At 52.1% G+C, this 24,880-nt stretch overlaps 1 protein-coding gene across 4 annotated transcripts in view; it reads right to left on the reverse strand.

Annotated features, from left to right (window-relative positions):
• Nucleotides 1-24,135, reverse strand: part of GTPBP1 (GTP binding protein 1) — a 35,453-nt gene extending 11,318 nt beyond the window's left edge. The window contains exons 1-12 of one of the 4 annotated variants that reach the window (XM_086712256.1): nucleotides 23,903-24,132; nucleotides 20,736-20,847; nucleotides 14,897-15,077; nucleotides 13,928-14,276; nucleotides 10,275-10,398; nucleotides 9,328-9,442; nucleotides 7,477-7,621; nucleotides 7,163-7,345; nucleotides 6,204-6,339; nucleotides 5,458-5,636; nucleotides 3,919-4,119; nucleotides 2,672-3,021 (exon numbers count right to left, since the gene is read on the reverse strand). In XM_086712256.1, coding sequence (XP_086568382.1) covers nucleotides 2,929-3,021; nucleotides 3,919-4,119; nucleotides 5,458-5,636; nucleotides 6,204-6,339; nucleotides 7,163-7,345; nucleotides 7,477-7,621; nucleotides 9,328-9,442; nucleotides 10,275-10,398; nucleotides 13,928-14,276; nucleotides 14,897-15,077; nucleotides 20,736-20,847; nucleotides 23,903-24,094 — 2,010 coding nt within the window. In that variant the 5' untranslated portion in view covers nucleotides 24,095-24,132 and the 3' untranslated portion in view covers nucleotides 2,672-2,928. Of the gene's footprint in view, nucleotides 1-2,671; nucleotides 3,022-3,918; nucleotides 4,120-5,457; nucleotides 5,637-6,203; nucleotides 6,340-7,162; nucleotides 7,346-7,476; nucleotides 7,622-9,327; nucleotides 9,443-10,274; nucleotides 10,399-13,927; nucleotides 14,277-14,896; nucleotides 15,104-20,735; nucleotides 20,848-23,262; nucleotides 23,738-23,902 lie in introns of those variants that run through there. The other 3 variants (XM_086712254.1, XM_086712257.1, XM_086712258.1) reach the window with 3 other exon arrangements.
• Between the last annotated feature and the right edge of the window lie 745 nt (nucleotides 24,136-24,880).

Consider the following 24,880-nt stretch of genomic DNA (forward strand, 5'->3'; position numbering starts at 1 on the left):
GTGCTTCCGGGCTGGGCGTGTGCCCTCTGCCCTCTGCCCTCTGCCCACCTGCCCGCGTCCAAGTCCTACTGTCTCCTCAGGGGCGCAGCTCTCACCCCGTTTTCCCCAAGGCACGCCCCGTGATCCCCAAGCTTGCATTTCCCTCTGCACCGTGGCATGTTCTGTTACCTTATTCTGTTCAGTAAGCCAGAACAGGGGTCCCAACTGAACTAAAGACACCACAAATGTTAGCTGCACGTACAGAAAGGGCAGGATTGGCCATTCGAGATGATCAGTTAACAACTTTATTCTTTATCATCTACAAAAGGGCTGGTGTTTTGTTCCAAAGTGAGAGTTGGTAGGGCTGAGACCCGTAGGGGACCTTTGGAGTCCCTGTTAATGACAGTAAAACATTGTATTCAGTCAGCCCCTGCCAGCAGGTGTGGGCCTGGCGACCACAGATCCAGACCAACCTCCTGAGTGAGGACAGAGGCCAGGGTGGAGGCCACAGCTTGCAAAAGTAAAGCGGTGATGCTCTTAGGGGCAAAAGAGTTCAGGCAAAACAAGGTCCCACCCTGGAGAAACCCTGTGGAAACACAGACGCCGCAGCACCTCCCACGGGGACAGAGAGCAGGGGGCGCTGCCCAATGCTAGAGTCCTCCACTTCCGAAGGCACCAGCGGGCAGAGGCCCCTATAAGCAGAACCAGGTCAAAAAGCAAGAAGGACACAGCACACCGAGGAACAGGCAGGGGCCAAAGGGCAAGGAGCAGAGCAGCTGCCTACGGTGGCCGCGGCGTGGGCCGGAGCAGGAATGAACGTGCCCACTGGAGGCACTGCTCTCTGAGCTTGTTTCGTAACCGGAAAAATGGAACACCACCTCTTTCCTATCTAGTAGCTTCAAAATCAAACAAGTGAGGGAGACACCCAACAGCACAGCCACATCACAGAGACTTGTCAACACCACGTTTCTCCTTCCAAGCCTGCCTATCGCCACATGGACTTGGCAGCTGGTGCAGTGGTAAGCAGCACGGGGACCGTTCACCGGGCACCTCCCATGTGCTGGGCACATCACAGCTTCACCGTACGTTCTCTCACCGAATCCTCACAACCCCCGTGACAGAGGCGCTTACCTCTTGCTCTAGACGAGGAAACTGAGGGTCAGAGAAGATTGGCAGCTTGGCCCCTGTCACCGCTGGCAGAGGAGCCTGGGTTTTGAAGCCACACATGCCCGAGAGGAGAAGCTGGGCTCCTCCTGACCCCGCCCTGCTCCACAGCTGGGGGCTCCAGAGAGGCACAGCCAGCATTCCCCATGGCAGCACCTCCACCTGGAGGGCCTGGGCCGGGAACATGACACCATCAACTTGGAACAAACTTTTATTTTCTGTGCCGGTCCGGTCAGTCCATGGCCATGGGTCAGTGGTAACTAGAAATAGTTGGAAGGAGGGGAGGGGAAGGGACCAGCAGTTCAGAAGCAAGAAGAATGGAGAGGGCTGGGATGGGAAGAAGGCAAGGCTGAGGAAGGACCCAGCCAGCTGGGTGTCTGCTCTGGTTAGAAGAACATATCTCTACCCACCAGTCCACCCTAAACCAAGGGCTTCTGTCCGCAGCTCAGGCCAGGCTCGTTTGGGCCCCACAGTGCCATCTCTGGCCTGGAGGACCCCAGGCAGTGAATCTTCCAGAGGGCTTAATGCTCTGTGCTGGGCCTGGAAGAATCTTTTTCACAACCCCCTACCTAACCTCCCCACACCCCCACAGGGGCCTCCAAAACTGGGGCTCAGACCTTTCCCTGTTGTGCTCCTGTAGCAGCCAGCTGGGGCAACACGGCGGGGCTGTGGTAGGGAAGAGGAGTTGTAGCCCAGGCCTGGCTCAGAGGAACACATCCCCACCAATAGGAGGTGCTGGTGAGCAGGACCCAGAGCGAGTTGATGCGAGTCCAGGTCAGCCATCAGTGCCCCCAGGCCCAACAAGATGCAGAGTTAAAGTTCAAGGGCCAAAGCCTCAGCTCAGCAGAATCAGCAGAGCAGGAGTTGCCCTGGCCTGGCCAGGCAAACAGGATTGTCTCCAAGGAGAAAAAAAAAAAAAAACCACCTGCTGTCTTTGGGTCAGTGGCAAGGGTCGGAGTTAGGGGCAGGAAGGGTCCTACAATCCAAGTGCCACTCCCCTCCACACATCTACAGGCTACAACTTAAGAGCTTTTGGCATAACATGGTTTTGGGTTTAAGGGGGTAAAAAAGGAGAGAGAAAAAAGGAGGCCACCACGCTCCATTCTGCTAAAATCCCCCTAGTCCCAGAAGGAAGGCTCCCTGCTCGGGCAGCAGCAGACACTGATGAATCCCCTAAGCCCTGAGTCCGGCTCTGTAGAGGGCTCTGGGCACAGACGAATGAGCACAGGGGAGGAGGGTGAGCACAGGGGAGGAGGGTGAGCACAGAGGAGTGATGAGCTCCTCAGCTTCTGAAAGCCCCTAAAGTTTGTCACAGAAACACACAGACGGATGGACAGATGGGCAGGCAGCCAGCTCCTGGAGGCTGGTGGCCACAGAGGATAAAAGGAGAAAGACTGCCAGGGCCCTGACTGGCTACACTTCTGCACCACACACCCACCCACCCACCCACCCACCCACACACCCACACCCACACCCACACACACACACTAGAGAGAGAGAGATAATAAAAAGAATAAAAACTAAGGGCCCAGATATACAAAAAATGTGAGTAAAGAAGAAGGCAGGGAAGAAGGTAGATGATGGTCAGTCCTCCGGAAGTCTGGCCACCTTCCTCAGCTTATAAATTACAACCCCCCTGGAAAATGGGGGCGGGGGGAGCATGATGAGGCTCCAGCTGTGGCCTGGGGGAGGACGGGTGGTGGTCAGAGCTGCTCTGGCCCATCTGGTGGCACAGCGGCCAGAGTACAAGGATCCCTTGGGTGGTGGGGGTGGGCCAGGGGAGATTCAGCAGCCGCTGGCAGGAGTCACGCAGGCCCCCTGGGACTTCACTTTGTGACGCTGGCCCCCCCGTCGCCGGCCCCCGCTGCTGGGCTTGGGCTGAAAGGGAGAAAGAAGGAGCTTGAAAAGTAGTGGCCCACTGGGAGCAGGGCAGGGCGGCACAGGGGCAAGGCAGCGGGAAGAGGGGCGGGAGGAAAGCCAGCAGGCGGTATGGTCCCAGCCTAGCCCGAGCCGCCAGCTACTGTGTGACTTAGAGCACAGCACTTCTCTGTCAGATGGAGCCGGCATCCACCCTGCCTCCCCAGCGGGCAGGTCACACTTGACGACAGTGAGCCGTTCTGAGAAGCACAAGGAGAGCAGGAACCAACACCTGCCCCCACTGATACGGAGAGAAAGGCTCAATGGGGGACAGAAAACAGAAAGGCAGGTCCAAGCAGAAGTTTCCTTCTCCAAAGCGGGGTCAGATGGAGAAGACACCGGAAGGAGCAAAATGAGGGGGCGAACGGGACAGAACTGGGGGACAAACCTAACAGGAGATGCCGAGTGACAACCACACTGGCACGGGGCCCAAGGCCACCTACTCCACCCCTGCCACGCAGGACGACCCTCTAAGGCAGGGCCTTTCCAACCTTCTGGACCACCACAGACATACCCCACTCCCCCCCCCCACACAGACCGCAAGCTCTCTTACTCAGAGAGGGAACCCCTGACAATTTTCTATTCTGATTATTGACACCAAATGCTAAGCAGGACCGACTAAACTGGGCTTTCTACAGTGTTCGAAGAACGCTCTGCCTCAAGAAACAACCAGCACACATTTAGCACTCACGTGCCAAGAGCTGGAGGGGAGGCACCTTCTATGAACTGCAGACACGGCAGCTGAGCACAGGCTGCCCGAAGCTCTCCTGTCACCCCCACCGGCTAGAGGAACAGCCACCCTCCCACTGCCACCCTGAGGTGGTCAGGGGACCAGACTGGCCCGAGGAGTCCACTCACCTGTGCCTGGAGACCGCTGGACAAAGCCGGCTGCACCGTCCCTAGAGAGCAAGCTTCATCTCCAGGCGGGGGTGCCCCTACTGCTGGCCCTCCAGATGGGCCTCCCTCTTCTCGCTTGGCCAGGGGGCCCTTTTTTGTTGACTGCATTTTAATCTGCTGGGGCTTCGAATTCATCGGGGAGTTGTTGGTGGTCTGGAGGAGCTGCAGGAGTCAAGGAGTTGAGGATGGGGCCGGAGCTGCAGGCAGTGACGTCAGCTCCGCTGCCCAGGCCCTGTGCCTCCGCCCCCAGGGACCTCCCCCTCCCTGGCCTGGCTAGCCCTGGGCGAGGTGGGCGGTAGGGAGGCCGTGACAGCGGCAGCCGGATGAAGGGAGGTCTTCATTCCCACTCAGTGTCTCGGGGCTGCTCCAACCCAGGCTGACGTCTTGCCTGCCTCAGCCCAGCCCAGAGTGGCTCTATCCTAGCCCCTGCCCCAGCTGCTCTTCCCGCAGACCACTGTGAATCAACCCCCCACCTAGCCTCGCTCCTAGCTGGAGTCCAGCCTGCCCAGAACCTTGTGAACCCAACTTGAGGCTCTCTTCCTTGCTAAGCTGGCCGAACTCCTCAGGGCATCAACTGAATCTCCTGCTGCCCCTGTGACAAGAGTCTGCGGCAGGCTTTAACTTCAGGCCTCCCAAAGAAATCACCTGAATGCCTCAGCACCTGGAAACATCTGGAGTGTGGCTTTCATGAATCTTAAGAGCTCCCACCCAGGAGAGACTGATTTAAAGCCTTCCCTTGTGGTCTAAGTTCAATCTCAAAGCAGGGAGGAGGCCTGGCTACACCCCCAAGGGCACTATGGCACGTGCTGGCAGCTTCTGCCACTCTCAGCCAGCCCCAGAGGCAAGCAGCCTTCAAAGATACGATCTTCCACCCACGGTACAGCCCTTGGAATTGCCTGGATGAGCCTGAGAAAGGCCGTTCTGGAGGCAAGGCCAGCCTGAGGTGGATCCCAAGATCTCACACAGGCTGTTTAGAGCAAGAAACAAACCACTCTATCAACTGCCCCTACCCAAGAACACGGGTGAAGCCTGCAGAGGGCATGAAGTGGGCTCCACGACACAGAAACAGCTCAAGCCCAGGCACCCTAGCTGTCCAACAGTCACTATATCCTGACCCACTGCCGTCCCCCCCCGCCCCCCCCAGCCAGGCCACTGGAGCCTATGCCTGGCACCTCGGAGGCTGACCATAGCTAGGACCAGACACTTTCCTACCACTGTTTCCTAGGTAGGACAGCCAGGCATCAATCCCACCTCCTCTCCTCCACAGTCACCACCAAAGCCCAGGGAGGCAGAAGGCCCAGAGACACCTCTCGGGAAAGAGAGAACATGGCACCGAGGCCACACCTGAGCACTGTTTCAGCTCTCCCAAGGCAGGAACTAGTGCCTCTGTCCCTGGCAGTTAGCAGGATTCTGCAGGGCTTCTCCTGTTGTGCTCAGTCTGAGAATGGGATGGTCCCCAGGACTCCCTGGGACTGGGCAAAGAGGTCCTCCCAGCCATACCTTGGTGATGGTGCCCACGGCCTTGGTGCGGCCTTCCCGAAACACCAGCCGCTGGTCTATGTGCAGGTACTCAGGGGTCTTGATGAAGCGGAAGTGCACGGTGGCCTTGTCCCCGGTGCGCAGACAGTCCTTGTCCATGCTCAGGATGGTGGCTGTCTGCCGGATGCTCCCGCAGTGAACTGTCAAAAGAGCCAGGAGGTCAGGATAGGACTCGGCTGCTCAGTGGCCCCCAGGCAGGAGAGAAAGCATGGCACACGCTTGAGCTGTGGCCAGCTACAGGCCTCAGGGGACCGCGTGTTGCCAAGCGAGCTGGAGGTCCGCTCCTGCTGCACACTGTCAGACCCCACCTGTCCCCGGACCCACAGTCTTGGTCCCCAAATACAGGGCATTCTGTTTGCGTGTGTACCTTCTCTAGACTGTTGGCCTCTTGACAGCAGAGTTTGCCCATCTCTTTGTTCCTGGCACCTTGGCAACACTGCCTGGCACATAACAGGCCGACGTTTGCTAAAGGAGTGAGTGTGAGGCTCTTGAGGGCAAGTCCGGGTCTCCAGAGCCCGACACAGAACCGGCACTCAGCTAATGTGTGCAGGAACTGATTAAACCCTGCAGCTTGTGGGCAGAACAGAGGGGAAGGCATCACTAAACAGGATGGAGACCTGACTCTGGGGTTTGGGGAGCTGTTAACACTTTGTTGAGGGAGTTAGAGCAGAGGGCCTCCTGGGCGGGCAGTGCCCTTAGACACCTACCCATGGCCTGGTAGCGTGGACTGATCGTGGTGGGGTGGTGGAGGACAAGGATCTCGGCCTCAAACTCCCAGGATGCTTGGGGATTCAAGCGTGGGGAAACCATCACCATGCCCTTGCGGATGGACGAGCGCTTGATCTGAAAGAAAGAGGGAATCCCAGACCTCAGGGATAATGATGCCCAGGATTCTATCCCCTGGTCCCAGAGGACCAGGCGTCCCCTCTGGGAATGAAGACCACCCCAGCTCAGCCTTGCCCTCTTACTGCACTGGACCACAGGCCTTCCAGGTGGACAATACAAGGCCGGCTTAAGTGCTATATGGGAAGCTTAAACACTGCTCTGCGGGGCAGCGGGGGCGGGGAGGGGTGGTTGTGTCAGGAAAGGCTTCACACAGGAAGTGGCATTTCAGCTGGGCCTTGATGGATGAATAAGAATTAAGTGGAGGTGAGAGGGCACAGGCAGGCGAGTGTGCAGATGTCAGAGACAGGGTGAGCATGATGACTGCTGGAGGGAGTAAGGAAATCCCATTCCATTGGCTTATTTGGTTGGCAGGGAAGGCAGATGACCCTATAGCTAGCGCTCGTCCCAAGTCCTGAGGGATGGAAGCTTGAGTGGGAGGAGGATCTGGCACGGACCCCAATGGCCCTTTGCAGTGGGACCATCTGCATAGGAGGGAAGTGTCTTTCTGACCTCACCACTGAGTTTGGGGGGCCCTCCTCAGGCACTAGAAGGGGGAACAGAGCTTAGGAGGCAGGTAGGCCTGGGTCAAGTCCTGGCTATAGCACTTACTAGTTGTGTGATCCTGGGTAAGTCCCTTGGGCTCCCTGAGCCCCCGTTTTCTCACCTGTAAAAGTGAGGTCAGTGATCCCTGCCTTACTGAGCAGCCAGGACAACTGCAGATGGCCCGGAGCCTAGCGTAATGGAACCCGAGGGGGCTGTTCTTCATATTCTAGACACTCACCTTCTTCAGCGCAAAGGAGGCCGTCTGGCCCCCCCGCACCTCCTTGACAGGCATGCGCTTGCGGTGGATTGATTTGACAGCAATGGACAGGAAGTTACCCAGGGGATCTGGGCCCAGCAGCAGTGTGTCATTCAGCTTGATCAGGCCTCTCAGTGTTGTCCCCGACACCACTGTCCCCACACCCTGCAAAGAAGGCCAAGGCCCAGTAAGTCTATGCCCACTCAGACCCTCCCCACCGGATACTTGTCCTGATGCCCCTGTAGGAGGTGCCCACCCAGTCTCCCACGCCGCTCGGTCCACCAGAAGCCACTCACTGGGACAGAGTAAGTGTCGTCAATCTGAAACTCAGCGGGCTCTTCCTCTCGGTAGCTGGTGCGGGGGGAGAGGAGGTTGAGGAACATCTTCAGCAGATCTAGGTTCTCACCTGTGACGTTGGAGATCTGGAATATCGGGCACATCCTAAGTGGAGGGTGGAGAAAGACAAAGGAGCTCAGATGGCCAGCTCCTGGGTGACAGGGTGGGAAAGGTAAGCACGTGCTGCCTGCTAAGGGCCCCCGGCCTCCTAGGGCTCTACGCCTCTCCCCTGGCCTTCCAAGGGCTGGCCAGACCTGCTCTAAGGCCTTCTTCTCTCACTCAGTTTTCTCTCTGAAATCTGTCCCCTCGTCCCTGTCCTTCCACCACTGCTCTATTTGGGGCTCGTATGACTGCCTCTTCTTCCTAAAGCACACACATGCTTGTTTAAAATTCTTACCTGCCTTTCTGCTGCAGAGGAGACAGCCTGAATTCCCTCTTTCCAGCATGTCGGCAGGTTTATTTCCCTCAAATTCCTGTCTGCCAGCCAGATCAGAGAACCTTTGCTTCTCCCGAAAGCCTAATACTTTTTTGCTCCCCGTGTGTATCTTCACTCTGATCCTCCTGCCTGAATTTCTTCCCTTTTACCCAACTAAAAAACCCTCTCATCCTTCAGAGCCCATCTCCAATGCAGATTTTTCCAGGAAACCCTTCCCAGATGGGCACTCTTGACTCCTGCCAGCTCTTGGAAAACTTTTTGTGTCTGTTACATGTGACTACATCTCAGTTTCCATCAGTCATTACAATAGGCTCTCTGTCTCCTATCCAGGGTTAATCAGAGTTTTCAAGATTGGGAATTATATAGTCTCCATAGCTTCTAGAATAACACCTGCACAGAAGAGGCGCTCAGAATGAAATGAAATGAAATGAAATGGGGCCAGCTGAAACATACCCCCTCTGCTGGCCGCCTGGTGGTACTGAAGACAGCATCAGGGCACAGCCATAGACCAAAATGCCAGGCTGCTCTGGGTTCTGTACTACAGACCAAGCCAGGAGGCGATGGCTCCTAAGCAGCCCCCAGACTCTGGGAAAAGGAGCAAACTTAACAAAGTTCACTATTATCAAGAGAGTAGCTCTCTGACCAAGGAGGTGACCACCCTGAGGACAAAGACTGCCTGAGTTAACTGTGAATCCTCAATGCCCGGATGAAGAACCTGGCACAGAACAAACATCCAATAAATGTCTATGGAATCAAAGGATACACTAATAAGTAAATGCCAAAACTGATCTGTGATGAGACAGCTTTTGGGGGACAACAGTATAAAAAATTAATAATAAGGGGCGCCTGGGTGGCTCAGTCGGTAGACGTCCGACTTCAGCTCAGGTCGTGATCTCGCGGTTCGTGAGTTCGAGCCCCGCGTCGGGCTCTGTGCTGACAGCTCGGAGCCTGGAGCCTGCTTCGGATTCTGTGTCTCCCTCTCTCTCTGGTCCTCCCCCACTCACACTCTGTCTCTCTCTCAAAAATAAATAAACATTAAAAAAAAATTTTTTTTAATTAATAATAAGTTATAAAAATGGCTGCGTTTGTATCACACAGCAGCCAGACACAGGGCTAAGTGCTTTACATACATCATTTCCAACACTTATGAGAACGCCATGGAGAAGGGAATATTATTCCCATTTCACAGGTAAGAAGACACTGAAGCCTCAGCTGGGATTCCAACCTCAGCAAGGCCAGCACCTCAGAATATGGGTTGCCTGACAGAACTTCTGGGCAACACTGCCCGGCTGGGAGAACCTGTACTGAGTTCAGAATCTTCTAGTCCATCCAATCTCTATGCCCGCCCAGAAGTGAGTGCTCACTACCCATTTACCTCTCAGAGCTGAAGTTGGAGGCCGTAACAATCACATCATCCTTGCTCTGTACCAACACAGGGATCTTCCGGCAGCCTGGCGACTTCAGCAGGCGCTGTAACAGCTTCAGGGTTTCTTAAAGGGTGAAATGGAACACAATTAGGGGGACACAGCTTTCTCTTTGGCCAGGCTTCCAGAGCAAGACTGGTCTACTCCTTACTGACATAAGCAGGAGACAGATGGACAGACCAGCGTTAAATGGCAGCCCTGGAGAAGCAAAAGGAGGATCAAAACCTGGGGTGGGTAGGTGCTTGCTAGAGTTAAAGAGAGCATAGATAAGGCCTTTCTGGTAAGGTTACAAGTCTGAAACCGGTCAGATTTCTCCAGAGTCTCTAAAAGACCCACATCCTGTAAGCCACGACAAAGCCAATGTTCTCAGAATGTTCTGCTTCCTCGATAAAAATTCATCTGACAAAGGACCTCTAAGACATTTACACATCCACAGAAGCCCTTATGAGGCATTCCAAAAGGACACCTCTCTACTTCTCATCTACCGTCTGTAGCAGTGAGGAAGAAATGTGAGGCTGTTCTGAAGCCTTTGGTGATAGAAGGCAATCAGACCCTCTGCCCAAATGTCTCCATAGATATCCCCTGTTTAGATGCTAAAAGCCAAGGCCCTGGCCCTGTGGCCAGCTGAAAAGAGGTGCCAGATCAGGGATCTCAAGAATCCTATATTTGGAACCAGAAGGAACAAAGAGCAGGGCATCATTTGAGGGTGTGCTCAGACCAAGAGCTAAACAAAGGAGGAAGCAGAAGATTCCGGGTTGACGGAAATCCAGACCAAGGTCTGAGCACAAGGGAAAAAAGCAAAAGATTCTGGGCTGAAGCCCTGGCAGCACCACCAAGGAGCCACAGTGGGCGACAGCCCCAAATAGAGAGACTGCTGCTAGCTGCAAGCTTCACTTACCTTGTAGGATGTTGGCAGGACACATGTCAATCTTGGTGACCACCACAAAGACAGGCACATTGAGTGCCAGTGCCAGGCCCAGATGTTCCTTGGTCATCCCCACGATGCCAGCATTGCTCCCCACCTGCCCCAACACAGAAGCAACGGTCAGGACAAGGGAGACAGAGTAGGGGTGAGCACAGGGGCTCGAAGAAGGCTGGGGTAAGAGAGAGCTCCCATCTCTGAGGCTTCCATCAGAACAGGACACATGGGGCAGAAGTCTTGGGCCGGAAACCAAATAGCTGTAGATGGAAGCTGGACTAGGCACCAATGGTTTTGACCTCTGATTTAACGATGTAGGCTATCCAAATCAGAGGAGACTTGGAAACGATAAAAAAGACAAACTCAGACAGTCTGGGAAAACAACCGTCTAGAGCCATCAAGGATACATTCAGTTTAACATCACTGGCCTCCAGTTTCCTGGTCTATAAAATGGAGCAGTAATGACACCCACTTTAGAGGGCCTGTTAAGGTTCAAGTGTCATAACATACGTCAGAGATCCAATACAACCGGCACCAATGAGGTGTTCAGGCAATGGCAGCTGTTGTTATTGCTACTGGTCCTTCCCGTAACAATAAACGTTTTTTTTTTTTTTTTTAATTTTTTTTTTTTTTTTTCAACGTTTATTTATTTTTTCTGGGACAGAGAGAGACAGAGCATGAACGGGGGAGGGGCAGAGAGAGAGGGAGACACAGAATCGGAAACAGGCTCCGGGCTCTGAGCCATCAGCCCAGAGCCTGACGCGGGGCTCGAACTCACGGAGCGCGAGATCGTGACCTGGCTGAAGTCGGACGCTTTAACCGACTGCGCCACCCAGGCGCCCCAACAATAAACGTTTTAAAATATCACCATAAAGGCTGCCCAAATAAACTAGGGCACATGTACAAGTGTGCCATACAAAACATACCAAGCATGCTATCCAGAAGAAAGAGAGACTCCTATCTACTGACATGGGTTAATCTCTAAGACATGTTTTTAAGAGGAAAAAAAAGGCAAGGTGTATGTAGCATGCTACCGTTAAAAGGGTGTAGAATGGATCCGGGTTTGAAAACGGCGGCTGTAAGAAACTTGGGGAACATCTGAGACAATATAAACACTTAGAGCCTAGATATTGGAGGGTATTAGGGAACTCATGTGCATCTTCCCAGCTACAGTAACAGTAGGAGACAGTCCTTACTTTTAGGAGCTGTGTGCTAAAGTATTTGGGGGTCAAGAGTCACAATGCCTATAATCTTTCAAATGGTTCAACCGAAACAACAAAAACACACATATGCATCCATCACAAACACAGATGAACACAGCAAAATGTTAATGGTTGTTGAATCCGAGCAGTGGGTCGATGGTGTTCGCTGTACTATTCCCTCAACTTTCCTGACTGTCTGAAACTGGAGGGAGAGAATACATCCGCAATTTCTGGTATGATCACAAAATATCTCTGGAGACTACATATGAAACTGGAAATACTGGTTGCCCTGGAGAGGAAACGGAACAGAGGAGGAAGGGAGACGTTTCAGCAGAAGCATTTCGGTGTCTTTTTGTTTCTGTGCCATAAGAATGCGCTACTTACTGAAACTTACTGAAGCTGAATTCAAGTTGTTATGACGGGGCACCTGGGTGGCTCAGTCTGTTAAATGTCTGACTCTTGATTTTGGCTCATGTCATGATCTCACGGGTTGTGAGATCGAGCCCTGTGTCAGCCTGTGTGCTGAAGGCACAGAGCCTGCTTGGGATTCTCTCTCCCTCTCTCTCTGCCCTTCCCCTGCTCCTGAGCACATGCTTGCTCTTGCTCACTCGCTCGCTCTCTCAAAATAAATATTGTCGTAACATATTTACATAGCGTTTAATACATTCCAGAACGGTTTCTTCCCTTTTTAAAATGTTTTAAAGTTTATTTATTTGAGAGAGAGAAGCACAAGTGGGGTAGGGGGAGAGAGAGAGGGAGAGAGAATTCCAAGCAGGCTCCGAGCTATTAGCGCTGAGCCCGACCATGGGGCTCGAACTCACTAACCGTGAGATCATGACCTGAGCCGAAATCAAGAGTTGGATGCTTAACCGACTGAGCCACGCAGGTGCCCCTTACATTCCAGAACGGTTTCGAGCGATGCCCTTCATTTGATCGCACTTCACAGGTGAGCCGCTATCCCACTAACACAGACGTCCTCTGCCATGTTCCCCTCTGCTCACACCAAGACACCTCCTCTCTCTTCCTTCTAATTCTTCCCGTCTCTTCCAACCACCTTTCCTATCCAACCCAGACTTGTTTGCAGTCTTTCCAGCTGGGATAAGAGAATGCTCTATCGCTCTGTTGTCTATATATTTTACAGACTCCTTTCCCCCCTGGAAATTTATTATCATGGAGCCATGATGGTTTCATGTTTTCTACAGAAATTTTTAATATTTGGATTATAGCCTAAAAGTCAGATAATGTATAACATTTCATCTAGGGTGAAGGTATTTCCTTTAATTGCCCTTGTTCACTATACTTAGTTAGAAAAATGCCTACTTTACACTGGTTTCTACACCTTTCTCAACATAAACCCAGCAATTCCCCCAAATACGCCCTATGGCTCTTCCTCTGAAACCCCTTCTTGTAGAAGTTTTCCTTAGCCCAAAGTTGGTGGTGGCCCCTGAAATGCTCAAGGATATGGGAGATCCTGATTTAATGAGATCCCAAGAACCTTGGGTAGAGAGCCACCAAGAGTGTTCACACATATGCTCTGCTTCTTTACTCTCCAGTTTGGGGAGAATTTGCCTGAGAACCTGTGTTTGTGGGGCAACTTGATCAATTATGCTCTCAACAGATGCTTGTGTTTACTACACTTATTAACACAAGCAGCTGGAGGAACCAGGAAATGGGGAAGGGCTTTGAGAAGCACTTGCCAAAGGAAAACTTGCTCACTTGTGCTCTCCGTGGAAGCTGTGAAGCTGTGTGCAAGGCAGTGGGCCTCACAGACTCCCACACGCTGTCCAGGGAAGAAAATCAGTGGGACCCAAATGGAAACTTTGCAACATGATCCAACACAGAAGCCTCTGCTCCCTTTCCTTTTCAGTTGATCTATATTTTGATGAGCTGCCAAAAAATCTACTCACTGGACTGTAAGCTCTACGGGAGCCCGGGGTGGCCCTGTATCCTTCAGGCCCCAGGAACGGTGCCAGGCACACGGGAGCCTCTCCTCCCAGGCTTTGACAGAGGTGACCTCCCGGGCCCCTCTTGACTGCCGTCTGTCCTCTCTTCCATTTCTTCCCAGGTTCGTCTCGTCTCTGGGGGTGCCACCTAGTATCACCTCCGCAAAGGAGCCTAACCCCGCCACGGGAAAACATTTCTGAAGGTGGTAAGTGAGCCCCAGGAGAAACCCTCCTCTATGCCTCTCTGAAAAATAAAACAGGTCTGCAACCGGCACCAGGGGGAGAGATCGAGGTACGTACACCACCAAGGTACAAGACCACAGCACTCAGGGGACCAGGCAACCCTGTAAAATGTGTCATCCTTACCCAGTGTCAAAGCCCCGAATCAACAGGCCTCTGTCGCAGAACAATCTCTAGCGCTCGCGCATCACCACCTCCCAAACAACCCAGCCGGAGCCTCCCCTCCTCAGGAGTGCTTCCCACTTACCATGAGCATGCAGAAGTCCGGCAAATGACCTGTCATGCCAAAGACAGTGGTCTTCAGGTACTTCTCATGGCCAGCCAAGTCGATGAAGGTAATGACCTTAGTGGATTTCTCACAAATCTTTGTCCATTCCAGGCTGCCACCATGGCTGTCTGGCTTATTTACCACATTGCCTTCACTGTCAAAGCCCAGGATGTCGTTGCCCACGCTGCTGGTGCGACCAGATTCAATCTCATGTTTGTGGCGGAAGAGTTTCTGGCGGGCAAAGCCTCGGCCGTTGTCCAGCTCCCCGTGTGTCAGGACCCCCAAAAGCGTGCTTTTGCCGGCATCCACGTTGCCTACCACTGCTACCCTGCACGTACACGAACCCATACATCCTTGTGAGTTAGTGGGTAAGCAAAGCGAACCCGAGTACCTGGATCTCTAAGGACACACTGCCCCTGAGCCTCTGCAGCCCACTGCTCCTCCCACTCGTGGCTGAGCACATTGGGAATGTCCCTGGAAGCACAGCCTCCAGAGTAGAAAGAATTATTTCGGAGGAACTAGACTCCCTTCTCTCTTGACGTCCACTAGCTTCCTCAAAGCTGCCAGACAGGAGCCCCAAGCCGGCAGAGGCACAAAGTGCTCCCCTCCAATATCCTGGTTTTCAGCCTCACAGGTTGATTAGATGAGACAACGTAGCCTCAGATAAGAAAAGGGTGCCTGGGTGGCTCAGTCGGTTAAGAAAAGGCAGCCCACACCATGGCCACAAATGGATGGCTGGCCTCCACTCTTACCAAATGGAAATATTTAGGGAGGGGGAAGTACAGAAGCAGAAAACGGAGCTATCATATCTCTGGACACTCTTTCCTGGCCTCAGAAAGGGAAGGAGTGTCAAGTGCCAGAGGTTCAATCACTGCTCTCCGTGAAGCCCTAGACCGCAGGGTCACGCAGGGGTTCAGAACCCCTGAACTGTTCCGAAGGCCTCCTCACCTGACCTCCAGGAAGTCATTGTCTCCTACTCGTTTCCGGACCAGGTAATCACGCACACGGCCCCCCGCTTCTTGGCGTTCCCGCAGGAGGATGACATCAGCCTCTATCTGTTCCGCCATGCTCTTCACTGTGGCGTAGGAGGCCTCCATGTCAGCTTCACTCAGTCCATACTCAGTCCCATCTGGTGACAAGAGCCCAGACATCAGCCTGCCAACAAGTCAGCCGTTCAGCCACCCCCACCAAACCGCACCCTCCCCCCACCCCACCGACCCCAGGCACTGGAGAACAACACCGCTCTCTCTGACACTTTTCAAAAACTTGGGCACACACAGAGTTAATAAATAATAGTGCCACGGGCTTCCCCTTGAAGCAGGGTATTCGTTAATTCATTCAACAGTAATCACTAAGACTCTCCAAGGTTTTATGCCAAGTCTCATGCTGGGTACTGGGAGTACAGGTGCCCTCGGCGAGCTCACAGCCCAGCGGGAGAGACAGAAAATTAATTAATTGCAATACAACTTGAGTGCTTTACTATAGAATTATACAAAGGGAATGTAAAGTGTAAGCAACTAGCACAGCCTAGGGAAGCTGAGGACAGCTCTGCAGGATGCCGAGTCCAAGCTGGGTCTCCAAGTATGAAAAATGGGCCTACGGAGAAAGGAGTAAAAACATCCTAGGCAGAGGAGCAAAGCACGGAGCATGGCAGATCACGGCACATTCAAGGACCAATAAGCAGCTTGGTGTGTTGGGGAGCAGGATGTCAAGTGGCGAGAGACCCTATAAGGGGTGAGAGCCGTTAAGAGCAGACAGACACCAGACGGCAGCAAAACACATTATGTACCAGGCAGTGGGAAGCTTTGGGAGTTTAGGCAGGGGTGTAACACGATCAGATTCACTGTCGGCTAGAAAGAGGTCTTGAGCAGCAACAGAGAGTGTGCACTGGCAAGGGAGAGACCAGAGAGGGGGAGCCCGGTTAGGAACTAATTCTAATAACCCAAGCAAGAAATGATGAGGACAGGAGAATTGGGAGAGAATTGAAGAATGATTTTAGGGATAGATTTTTAACTGAGGCGGCTCAGGTGAAACATCCAGCAAGTAGCCGGAAAAAAGGAGTCTGAGCTCAGAATGAGGAAGGGAGTCCAACGGAAAGACAGGGACCAATCAACCAAATCACCTGAGTGTCTACTGTAAGGTAATCCCTGCGAGGTGCTTTCAACTTGGGATCGTTCAATTCCTCCCACAAGAGCTCGTCGGCTTTTCCTCCAGCCTCTGGGTCTCAGAGAGCGAGTGCCTCTGCCCCTTCCCCAGGCTAATCCCCCAGCATGTGCCCAACCCCTTCTCTTCTACTGCCTCTCAAAGACTTTACACTGCCTTTTCCCACCCCCTCTTCCCTTCTACCACCAAGCATCTCAGGGGAGTGATCACACCCGCTGACTGTATTTCTGAGGACTCTAGAAGAAATTAATTTTCAAGTCATTGATGGCCTTCAACCACTCATCTAATGCCCTTTACTTGACCCCCTACAACACTGGACACCGCTGGCTACCCTACCTTTGCTTCCCGAAGCACTTCCCTCCCATGCTGCCTGCCTATTGCCTGAACTCTTCTGATTTACCTCTCTACCCTCTGTCTGGCTCCTTCCTCTCTCAGTGGTCCTCTTCTCTAGCCTCTGAACATTTATTTCCCTTGGCCATCTCATCCTATGGCTCCAACCGTCACTTTGTAAACGACAAAAACACTCATTTCTAGCACCGTCCTCTTCGAAGAGCTCCAGACTGGATTTCCAGCTGCATGGGTGAGAACTCTTAGAAGCCCGGCATCTAAACTCAACCACTCCACACCCCTTTTTAAACCACAGCACAAAAACGAACACTGCTAGTAAAGCACTTTAGTCCTCCGTGCAATCCTATGGGGTAAGCATTACTGTTCCCATTTAGCAATGGGATAAACAGAACCCGGAGAGGTCTCAGAGCTGGTAGACAGCCAAGGGGCCGTGGGCGTTTGGGTTTTCTGATTCCAAACGTAGAGCCTTTTCCTCTGGCCAGGGTTCCTCTTCGTGCCCGGCCAGTTCCTCCCTTGCCTTCCCTACTTCTGATGGCAACACTACCTTTCCAGTCACCCAGGCTCAACACTCATCCCTCCAGTCCTGATTCTAGCTTTACGCCTCGCCCTTCTGTCCTTGTCCCTGCTCTCCTGTTGCCAATCCAGTGCCACCAGCCCAATTCAGGCCCTGTTCCACCTCAAACACTACAAGACCCCTAGCTGGTCGTAGCACAGCCCGGCTTTATTCCCTGCAACCCATCCTGCATACATCCAGGCACAGTTCTGGCGTTGTTACTTCCAAGTCAAACCCTCGGGCTCCCCCAGTCCAGTAGCAACCGGTTCCAATTTCTTCAAGGTCTCCCCCATTTATCCCACACCCCCTCCTGTTTTGTCCCAACGCAAGTGGCTCAGTTACCATCCCTCCTTGTTCCCTACACTTCTTCAGATCTATTCCTTTGCTTACGTATTTCCCATCCTAGAAAGCACGCATCAGCACACCACACACTACCCCCCTTGTGGAATAGGGTTCTGGATGCATGTCTTCTCCCACTATATACAAGGATCTTGAGGACAGGGTATCTCAAACATTCCCTGGATGCCCCATGAGGGTGCTTTTCCTCCATCAAGTCCTCAAATGTTTACAAAATGCAAAAAAAAAAAAAAAAAAAAAAAAAAAAGAAAGAAAGAAAAGAAAAGAATACAGAGGGATTGGTTGGGCTGAGGAGTTCCCAAACTCATGGCCTACTTAGCTCTAGAAATCTTCTAGGTTAGAGAAGGCCTTACTGAAAGTGTTCCTAAGAGAAAGCTTGCTAACCTTGCCATTCTAGCCAGACTCCCAAATTCTATCCAACCTTCCCTGCTTCTGGTACAACAAAATGCTTCCGGGTCCTGTTTCACACCAAGGGGCAATCACGAATGTCACCTTGTCTATCCAGACCTCCCAGCGAATGCCGCTAGTCACATTACCCTTCTCCAGCGTGCACCGCATTCCTCATTCTGTAGGAGTGGAGACAAAGGCCAAGGAGAAAAGCTGTAGAGGTCCAATTACTTAAGGCCACATATTTAGCCATGCCCAGACCTAATCAGATTTCTGTCCTGCCATCTGGCTTACCTTTTCTGTATGCACTCTCCTCAACCGTGCTTTTAGGATAAAAGTCTTAATTCCTTGATGTGGCGTTCAAAAACCATCAAGATGTGGGCCCTGCTGATCTGTCCAGCCTACCCTCCTGATACTCCCAACCTCACATTCTATGCTCCCACTTTACAGAATCACTTTTGGTCCACCAACTCTTCCACAATCACCAATGCCTCTGTGCCTCTGTGCATGTGGCTTTCTCAGCTCACTCACTACTGCCTCCATTTAACCTGGAAAACTCCTACTCACCCTTTAGTATCGTTTCAAGGGGCACCTCCTCTTTGAAGCCCTTGCTGACTGCCCCCCAGAGACCTGACACTCCTCCTATTTCCCTGAACTTTTAATACAGGAGCTGGTTCTTAGAAAGCCATGACTTAATATGAAAAATGAACAAAGTTCTTCTTGAAAAAAAATCTCCTGGTAAATCAACTCTAACCTGGAATCTTTAAAAAATTATTACTGCCATGATTAATACTAGGTAACGTTTCTGCAATACTATAGTCCAGTGTTAATCTTCGCCATGACCCACGGGACAGATTCTATTATCAACCCCATTTGAAGACAAGGAAAAGAGCCAGTAGGCAAATGGAGATCTACTACCAGGTGAGACCGCCTCCTTTTACAATTAGGAACGTATACTTAATGAACATATTACTCTGCCTAGAACTTTTTAACATCTAACTTACCCACACAAAATATCTCTGAGGTAGGGTGGGGAAGTGTGCCATTAACTCCATTTTACAGACGAAGGAAGTGATAAACAGAAGTAAAGCACAGGAAGCCGGTAATGAAGCTGACCCCTGGGGGCCTTGCATCTGGTTTAGTCCTCTATTTGATGTTCAACTTGTTTAACTAGTTATGCTCTCTTTCTACCTCTAAAGAATTCCAGTAGGAAGGAGTCACTGAATCTAACAGCATCCAATTGCTGGATGCAAAGATAATGCTTGGGTGTGTAGATGTAATAATGAATACTGAACATCTTATGCTTTGCCACCGGAGGGTTAATTAGTTGTGAGTTGCCAAGGCATGGTAATGATGGGGGGGGAGGGGGCGGGGAAGGGCAGGGTCCTAAGAATAAGACCATCAAAGAACAGTCCCGACGCTTGTCAAAATTGGTCTAGATATGGTTTCTTCAATTCTACAAGCGTGAAGTGGCCTGAGAGTGGCTCATCCTAACACAGCAGGCCAGATGTGCACCTGAACAAAAGCTTTTAAAAGTCTACCAACCAACCCCTGGTCACCAAATCGAACGGCTCTTTCTGAACCTGACTCTCCTTGCTGTCTTTAGCACTTGCCAGTGCTGACCAACCCCCTCCCCTTCTTGTCAGGCAACCTCTCAGTGTGTCTACCTCTCTGACCATGCTTTCTCTAAAGTGATAAGACCCGAAACTGGGAAGGCAGCAGCAAGGATGGAATGGAAGGGACGGATAGGAGAGACATTTCAAAGAAAGCACAGCAGTATTTGGAGATCAAACCCTTCTTCCATACGTCAGTCTTGCGGCATTTCCAAATATTTTCTGCTCAGATTATCTATGTATATACTATCTTTCTTCCCGGGGCGGAGGCCAGTTTATAAGTATCCAAAAGTACTTTGCAACAGTATCAAGCCCTTAGAAGATACTTAACAGATCTTCTAGTCAAATAGCTAAAGAATGACTTTGAGTTTTTCTCCGTCTCTGACTAAAAAGAATTATTACCTGCCTTTGCAAAGCCTGCATTCAGCAAAGAACTGTTCCTTTAATGACGCATCAAGGCCTACCAGGGCTTCCTGTGAAGACGACAGAGCCAAGTTCTGGTCCAGGCTAAATTCATAATTGTTAACAAGCCCAGCTGCCATTTCAGCAAAAATAATGTCATAATGAAGCAAGAGTAAGTAGGCCTTGTATCGAGGGAATATTTTTTAATACCTAACTTATCCACACAAAGTACCTCTGAGGTAGGGTATCCCTAGGAGTGACCAAAGGGGGGGGCGGGGGGAAAGCCCAAGATAAAATTTAGAGGACTGCCCTCCTCTAAAACAGTGGGCCCCATTACAATGGAACAAGCAGGCTGGAGGACATTGATCAGCCCCTTCCGGAATGGTAACAAGGCTACACGTCTGATAGGATCTCACAGGGAGAAAAAGAAGACTTCTGTTATCACAGCTAACCACAGCGAATGGTCAGTGTGGTCTGAGGCAAGGCGGTCTTGCCAAAGGGAGGAACGCTGGGTGTCCTTTTGTTGAAGACGTCAAGAAGAATCACGAAGGTTCTCTGCAAAACAGGTTATAACAGAGATGGGATCCGTGAACCGGGCCTAAAGAGGGAAGGGCCTAGAGCTGCCCAAGGAAGACTTAACTGTAGGCCTCACTGTGACTTGCTCTGTTACCTGGGATAAGAAGTTTCCTCGCTTTGTGCTTTCCCTTTATGCAAATTGAGGGTACTGGAGACAGCAAGGAAGCATCTGTAGAACCGCCTGGACAGTGAATCTTTGACATCAAGCATATTATGGTCACTAGGGTGGGAGTTAGCATCACCGCTTTGCACTGTTATGTCCTCCTGAACAGTTGTGCAGACACTAAAGAATCACTGCAGCCGACACAGGACCAGGAAGTTGATAAAAGAAGGACAATGTGCTCTAAATAATTTTTTAAAAATAAAGCGAAAGGAAAACTATGCTCACCTGATCCCTGCCCAATGACATATATGGTCTCTCCGCATCCCTCGTCCATCCTCTCCCACATCTGCCGAAGTAGGCTGTCATACTGCTCTGATGTAGGGCTCACTAGAACCAGCTAGAAGAGAAACCAACAGCCTTAAGACCACACTTACTAGAAGAGCACCACAGCCAAGGTAGATCAGCCGCCTGACCAAAGACCCTGATTGAACCCCGCAGCATCTTGATCTGAAATAACTACGCGGCCCCCCCTCATGTCCTCTCTGCCTCCCTTGAAATAGCCTTTGAGCCTTAGCCTTTTGGGAATTGAGTTCTATGATGTACTAAAAATGAGTATGTCCGAGCCACAACCCACAGACAAGAGGGTGTGAGCAGCCTGCTTCCTGCTGCTTGACAGGAGGGGCAGGACCCACCACGACTGACAATGGGGCACTGTGGGGAGGCATTCAGGAGCCGTGCTTTGGTACCTACATGCCAAAGTCTGCTACCTGCACTTTGCAGTTCACCGGACAGAGAGCTCCTACCCTGCCATTCCCGCCACCCTAGGCCACTGGTTCTCACAGTAACCAAAGAATTCGGTTCCATCTCGCCTTGGCAAGATCTTGATTATTTAGAATCAGCAGCAAAAACTGCCGCAAGACTCATCTCCAGCAACAAAACACCCATTACCAGTAAGGCGGGTAGTGAGCGCCATCATTCTGCAAATTTCTGTCAATAACGTGAAAATATACACTGCTTATTTGGGGAGGCCATTTAGCAAGAGGTATGTCAGATTCCATTCTCTGACCGCTTGTGTGTGACCTTGGACAAAGAACTTAACCTCTCTGAGTCTCAGTTTTTCAATCTACAAATAGGGATTATACTACCTGAATCCTAAGGCCACTACAAAGACCAAGTAAGATAACATGTAAAAACACCCAGTCCACGGCTCAGTAAGTGGGAATTCGTTTCCTTCGCCCAATCAGCCCTAGGAAAACCTTCTCAGATGAAACTAGCCACTACAGTTCACTGATCATTTCTCCCTCTGAAAGCTCGCAGAACTTTTGGTCTCCGTAGTTCATTGTAGCAAGCATATACACTTATAGCTTCTAGTCTTCTCCTCAGGAATCAACACATCCCTTCTCCCTCTCCACATTGTCAGTTTTTCTTTTCAATATCATCAAAATTTACAGACCTACGGCTTCTCAAGTTCAAAACAGTGAGAAGGACTTCCCCAGCTCTGCAATGAAGTAACACCGGCCTATCCCGGAACATTAAATGAGTTGGTCAGGAAATGACGGTACTACTCTCTTTGCAACTCTGCCTTGCACGTTCCCACCCTGTGTCTTCAGGATTCTTCAGCACCTTGACCATGAACTGACACCCGACTCATCTGCTTCTGAAGCAAGTGCATTTCTTACAACTTCCTGAGTTGACTCATTAGGGCTTGTACTTGTCAACCTGGGTGCTGCCTGGGTCTTTTGCTTCAAGCCCATGGCCTCACACATTGCCTCTGGCCATCCCTCTCTCTGAGCTTGGCTATTCTCATTACGGTAGTGGAGACAGCAGACAAGAAAACTGTTAAAGAAGCCAGATAGCTGGTTTCTAGGTAGGCAGCTGAGACTAGAGGGAGAGAAAACAGTGGAAACTTGGTTGCTTAGGTTGCAAGGGAACTTCTCTCCGGTTTGGGTCAAGTTGCATGCAGTTTTGCCACCAGACTTTGACAAGGCATGAATGTTTTCAAGGCTCGACAAACACCTTTCATTTTAACTATCCAGCAACAGGTAGGAGGTGGCATTGATGTTCTGTCTTCCACCCGCTGCTATTTAATCTGCACAGGGAATTACCAGTTGTTCAGTTCCCTTCAAACGTTTACTGAGTAGTATGTATCGGGCGCTATACTAGGGGTCTGTGAAAGAGACAAAATTCAATCAAGTAACTTTAAAGATCTCATTGGCTTTATTCTACATTCATGAATCAGGCAGCATCCTATCCAGCAAGGAGAAAGGAGCTCCATGTAGCTGTACAGAAAGGAGAGATAATTTTATAGGCAGAAATGAGGGGAGACAAGGTTATTAGCGCAAGAAAAGAAAGGATCCGTTCCAGGCAAGGTTACCTTCTCTTTGGGAAAAGCGGGGGGGGGGGGGGGGGGGGGTCTTCTCAGGCAGATTACCTCACTAGCACTGACCAAGAAATTTCACTCCTGGGAGAGGTTGAAGCTGCAACTAAGTTTTGCCGTTCTGGGGGCAAGTGACTCCATCCTGGGCCTGTTTTGTTTTGTTTTGTTCTTTAATACGTCGAATACCTTTCTCATTTTTGCAACATACTTGGACTTATAAATGATGTAGCTATAGAACTGAGAGGTTAAGAAACTTTCCCAAGGTCACAGAGCCTTTTTAAGTGGCAGGGCAGGAAAGGGAACCCAGCCCTGACTCCCAAATTGGCATTCTTTCTTTATTGATGTTTAAGCACCTTCAAAACACCAGTCGCGTCTTCACTTACTGCTTCATTCGCACAATGCCAAGCGGAAGCCGAGCCCTTGATTCCCGCCTACCTTCTCCCAAGCTCAGAAGCCCCGATTTAAAAGGTCCTTCGTGATTCCATTCATACAGGATGAGGTTCCACTCCCAGGGTGGCGAGATTACCGGTCCTGCCCGTCTTTCAGTTTTGGTTCGTCGAGCAGGAATTCCTCGGACAACCCTCCCTCCGACCGAGCAACTACTTTCGGTCTCCTTTCCCGACACCAGGCAGAGCCCCGGCGGCCTTCCTGCCCCCGGTGGGGCTACCTGATCCTCCCGCGCCGCCGCTCCCCCTGCGCCAGCCACCTCCGACTCTCGGCTGCCGTCTCGGGGGAGGCGGCACCGCTCCGGGAGCGGGACCGGGACCGGGACCGCAACCGCGCGGGGCGCTGCGGGCGCCCCCGTTCCACGTGGCCGAGCCGGGGGGCAGCGATCTGGGCGGGAGCCCGACGGCGGGAGGCCGGGTAGGCGCCGCCGGGGGAGGACGGCGGTGCGCGGCCCTCGGGGGCCACCCCCTCGCCCTCGGCCGGGAGCTCCAGGCGCGTCCCGCACCGGCAGGTGGGCGGGCTTGGCCCGGCCCCTCCCGCCCCCGCCGGCGCCATCACCGTTGTCCCGGAGACGGCTCGGCCCACCGCCCTGTCCCCCCTCAGCGCCGCCGCCGGCGCCCAGGCCTACCTTGCTGGTGAGGTCCAGCTCCGGCTCGCCGTTGAGCGCCTCGCCGTCCTCGCTGCAGTCCGAGTCGAAGCCGCCGTGGAGCCGGGCGGCAGCCGCCGCGGCCCTGGCCGCCCCCGGCGAGCTGGGCTCGGGGGCGAACATAGAGGCCGGGACCGGCGAGTCCATCGGGGAGCGACTCCGCTCCGCCGCCATCTTTAATAACTTAGGCTAATTCGTAGCCGGCCTCCCCTCCCTCCTCGGCGCATTTGCCTAATCTATGCGTTGCCCCGCCCTGCCCCTCATTGGATAATTTATGCGAAACTTCTCCAGCCGCGTAAAGCGCGACACGTATCTCTAGCTAAGAAACAATCGACCAGGCCTCTTAGCCACCAATCACTGAAGCCCTTTCAAGTACCTGATGAATAATTAATGAGGCCCAAACCCCAACAACAAATGTCTGAGACGTCACGCGCCTGGATCGCAGCTCGGGAGGGGGCAGCGCCGCGTCCACGCTACCTGCCTGGAGCCTTCCAGCCAACGGGAGTGGGCAGAGTATGACTGACACAGCAGCCATCCAATAAATGGGGGAACACACGCAACGTTTACCCTCACCGCCCCTCACTTCCCCCTTTCCCATAGGCGGTGCTCAGTTTCCAAATCTCAGGGCAAAACAGTCGGCGCGGAGAGCCTCGCGATGATGGACAGGGGCAAGGCCCAATCTAGTCACCGGATAGGTCCCGCGCCTCGGGCCACCGCCCACCGAGATAGTAAACTGCACAAGGCGCCTCCCTCCTCTCAACTCAATGACTCCGGGCAATCCCTGCAAGACCGAAATCCGACGTGCTGGCAACCTCCAGGCAATTTTAATAGTAGGATCGATGCCTGGAATACTATAGCAGCAGAGCGAGGCAATTAATTAAACGCTGACCATAGGGAGAATTCTCCATTCACTGCCTCTGCGGAGAGAGCAATTACGGAAACAAAAAGAGGCAACCAGCT

Source organism: Puma concolor, chromosome B4, assembly GCF_028749965.1.
Source record: "Puma concolor isolate L17-30 chromosome B4, mPumCon1.1.hap2, whole genome shotgun sequence".
Lineage (NCBI taxonomy): Eukaryota > Metazoa > Chordata > Mammalia > Carnivora > Felidae > Puma > Puma concolor.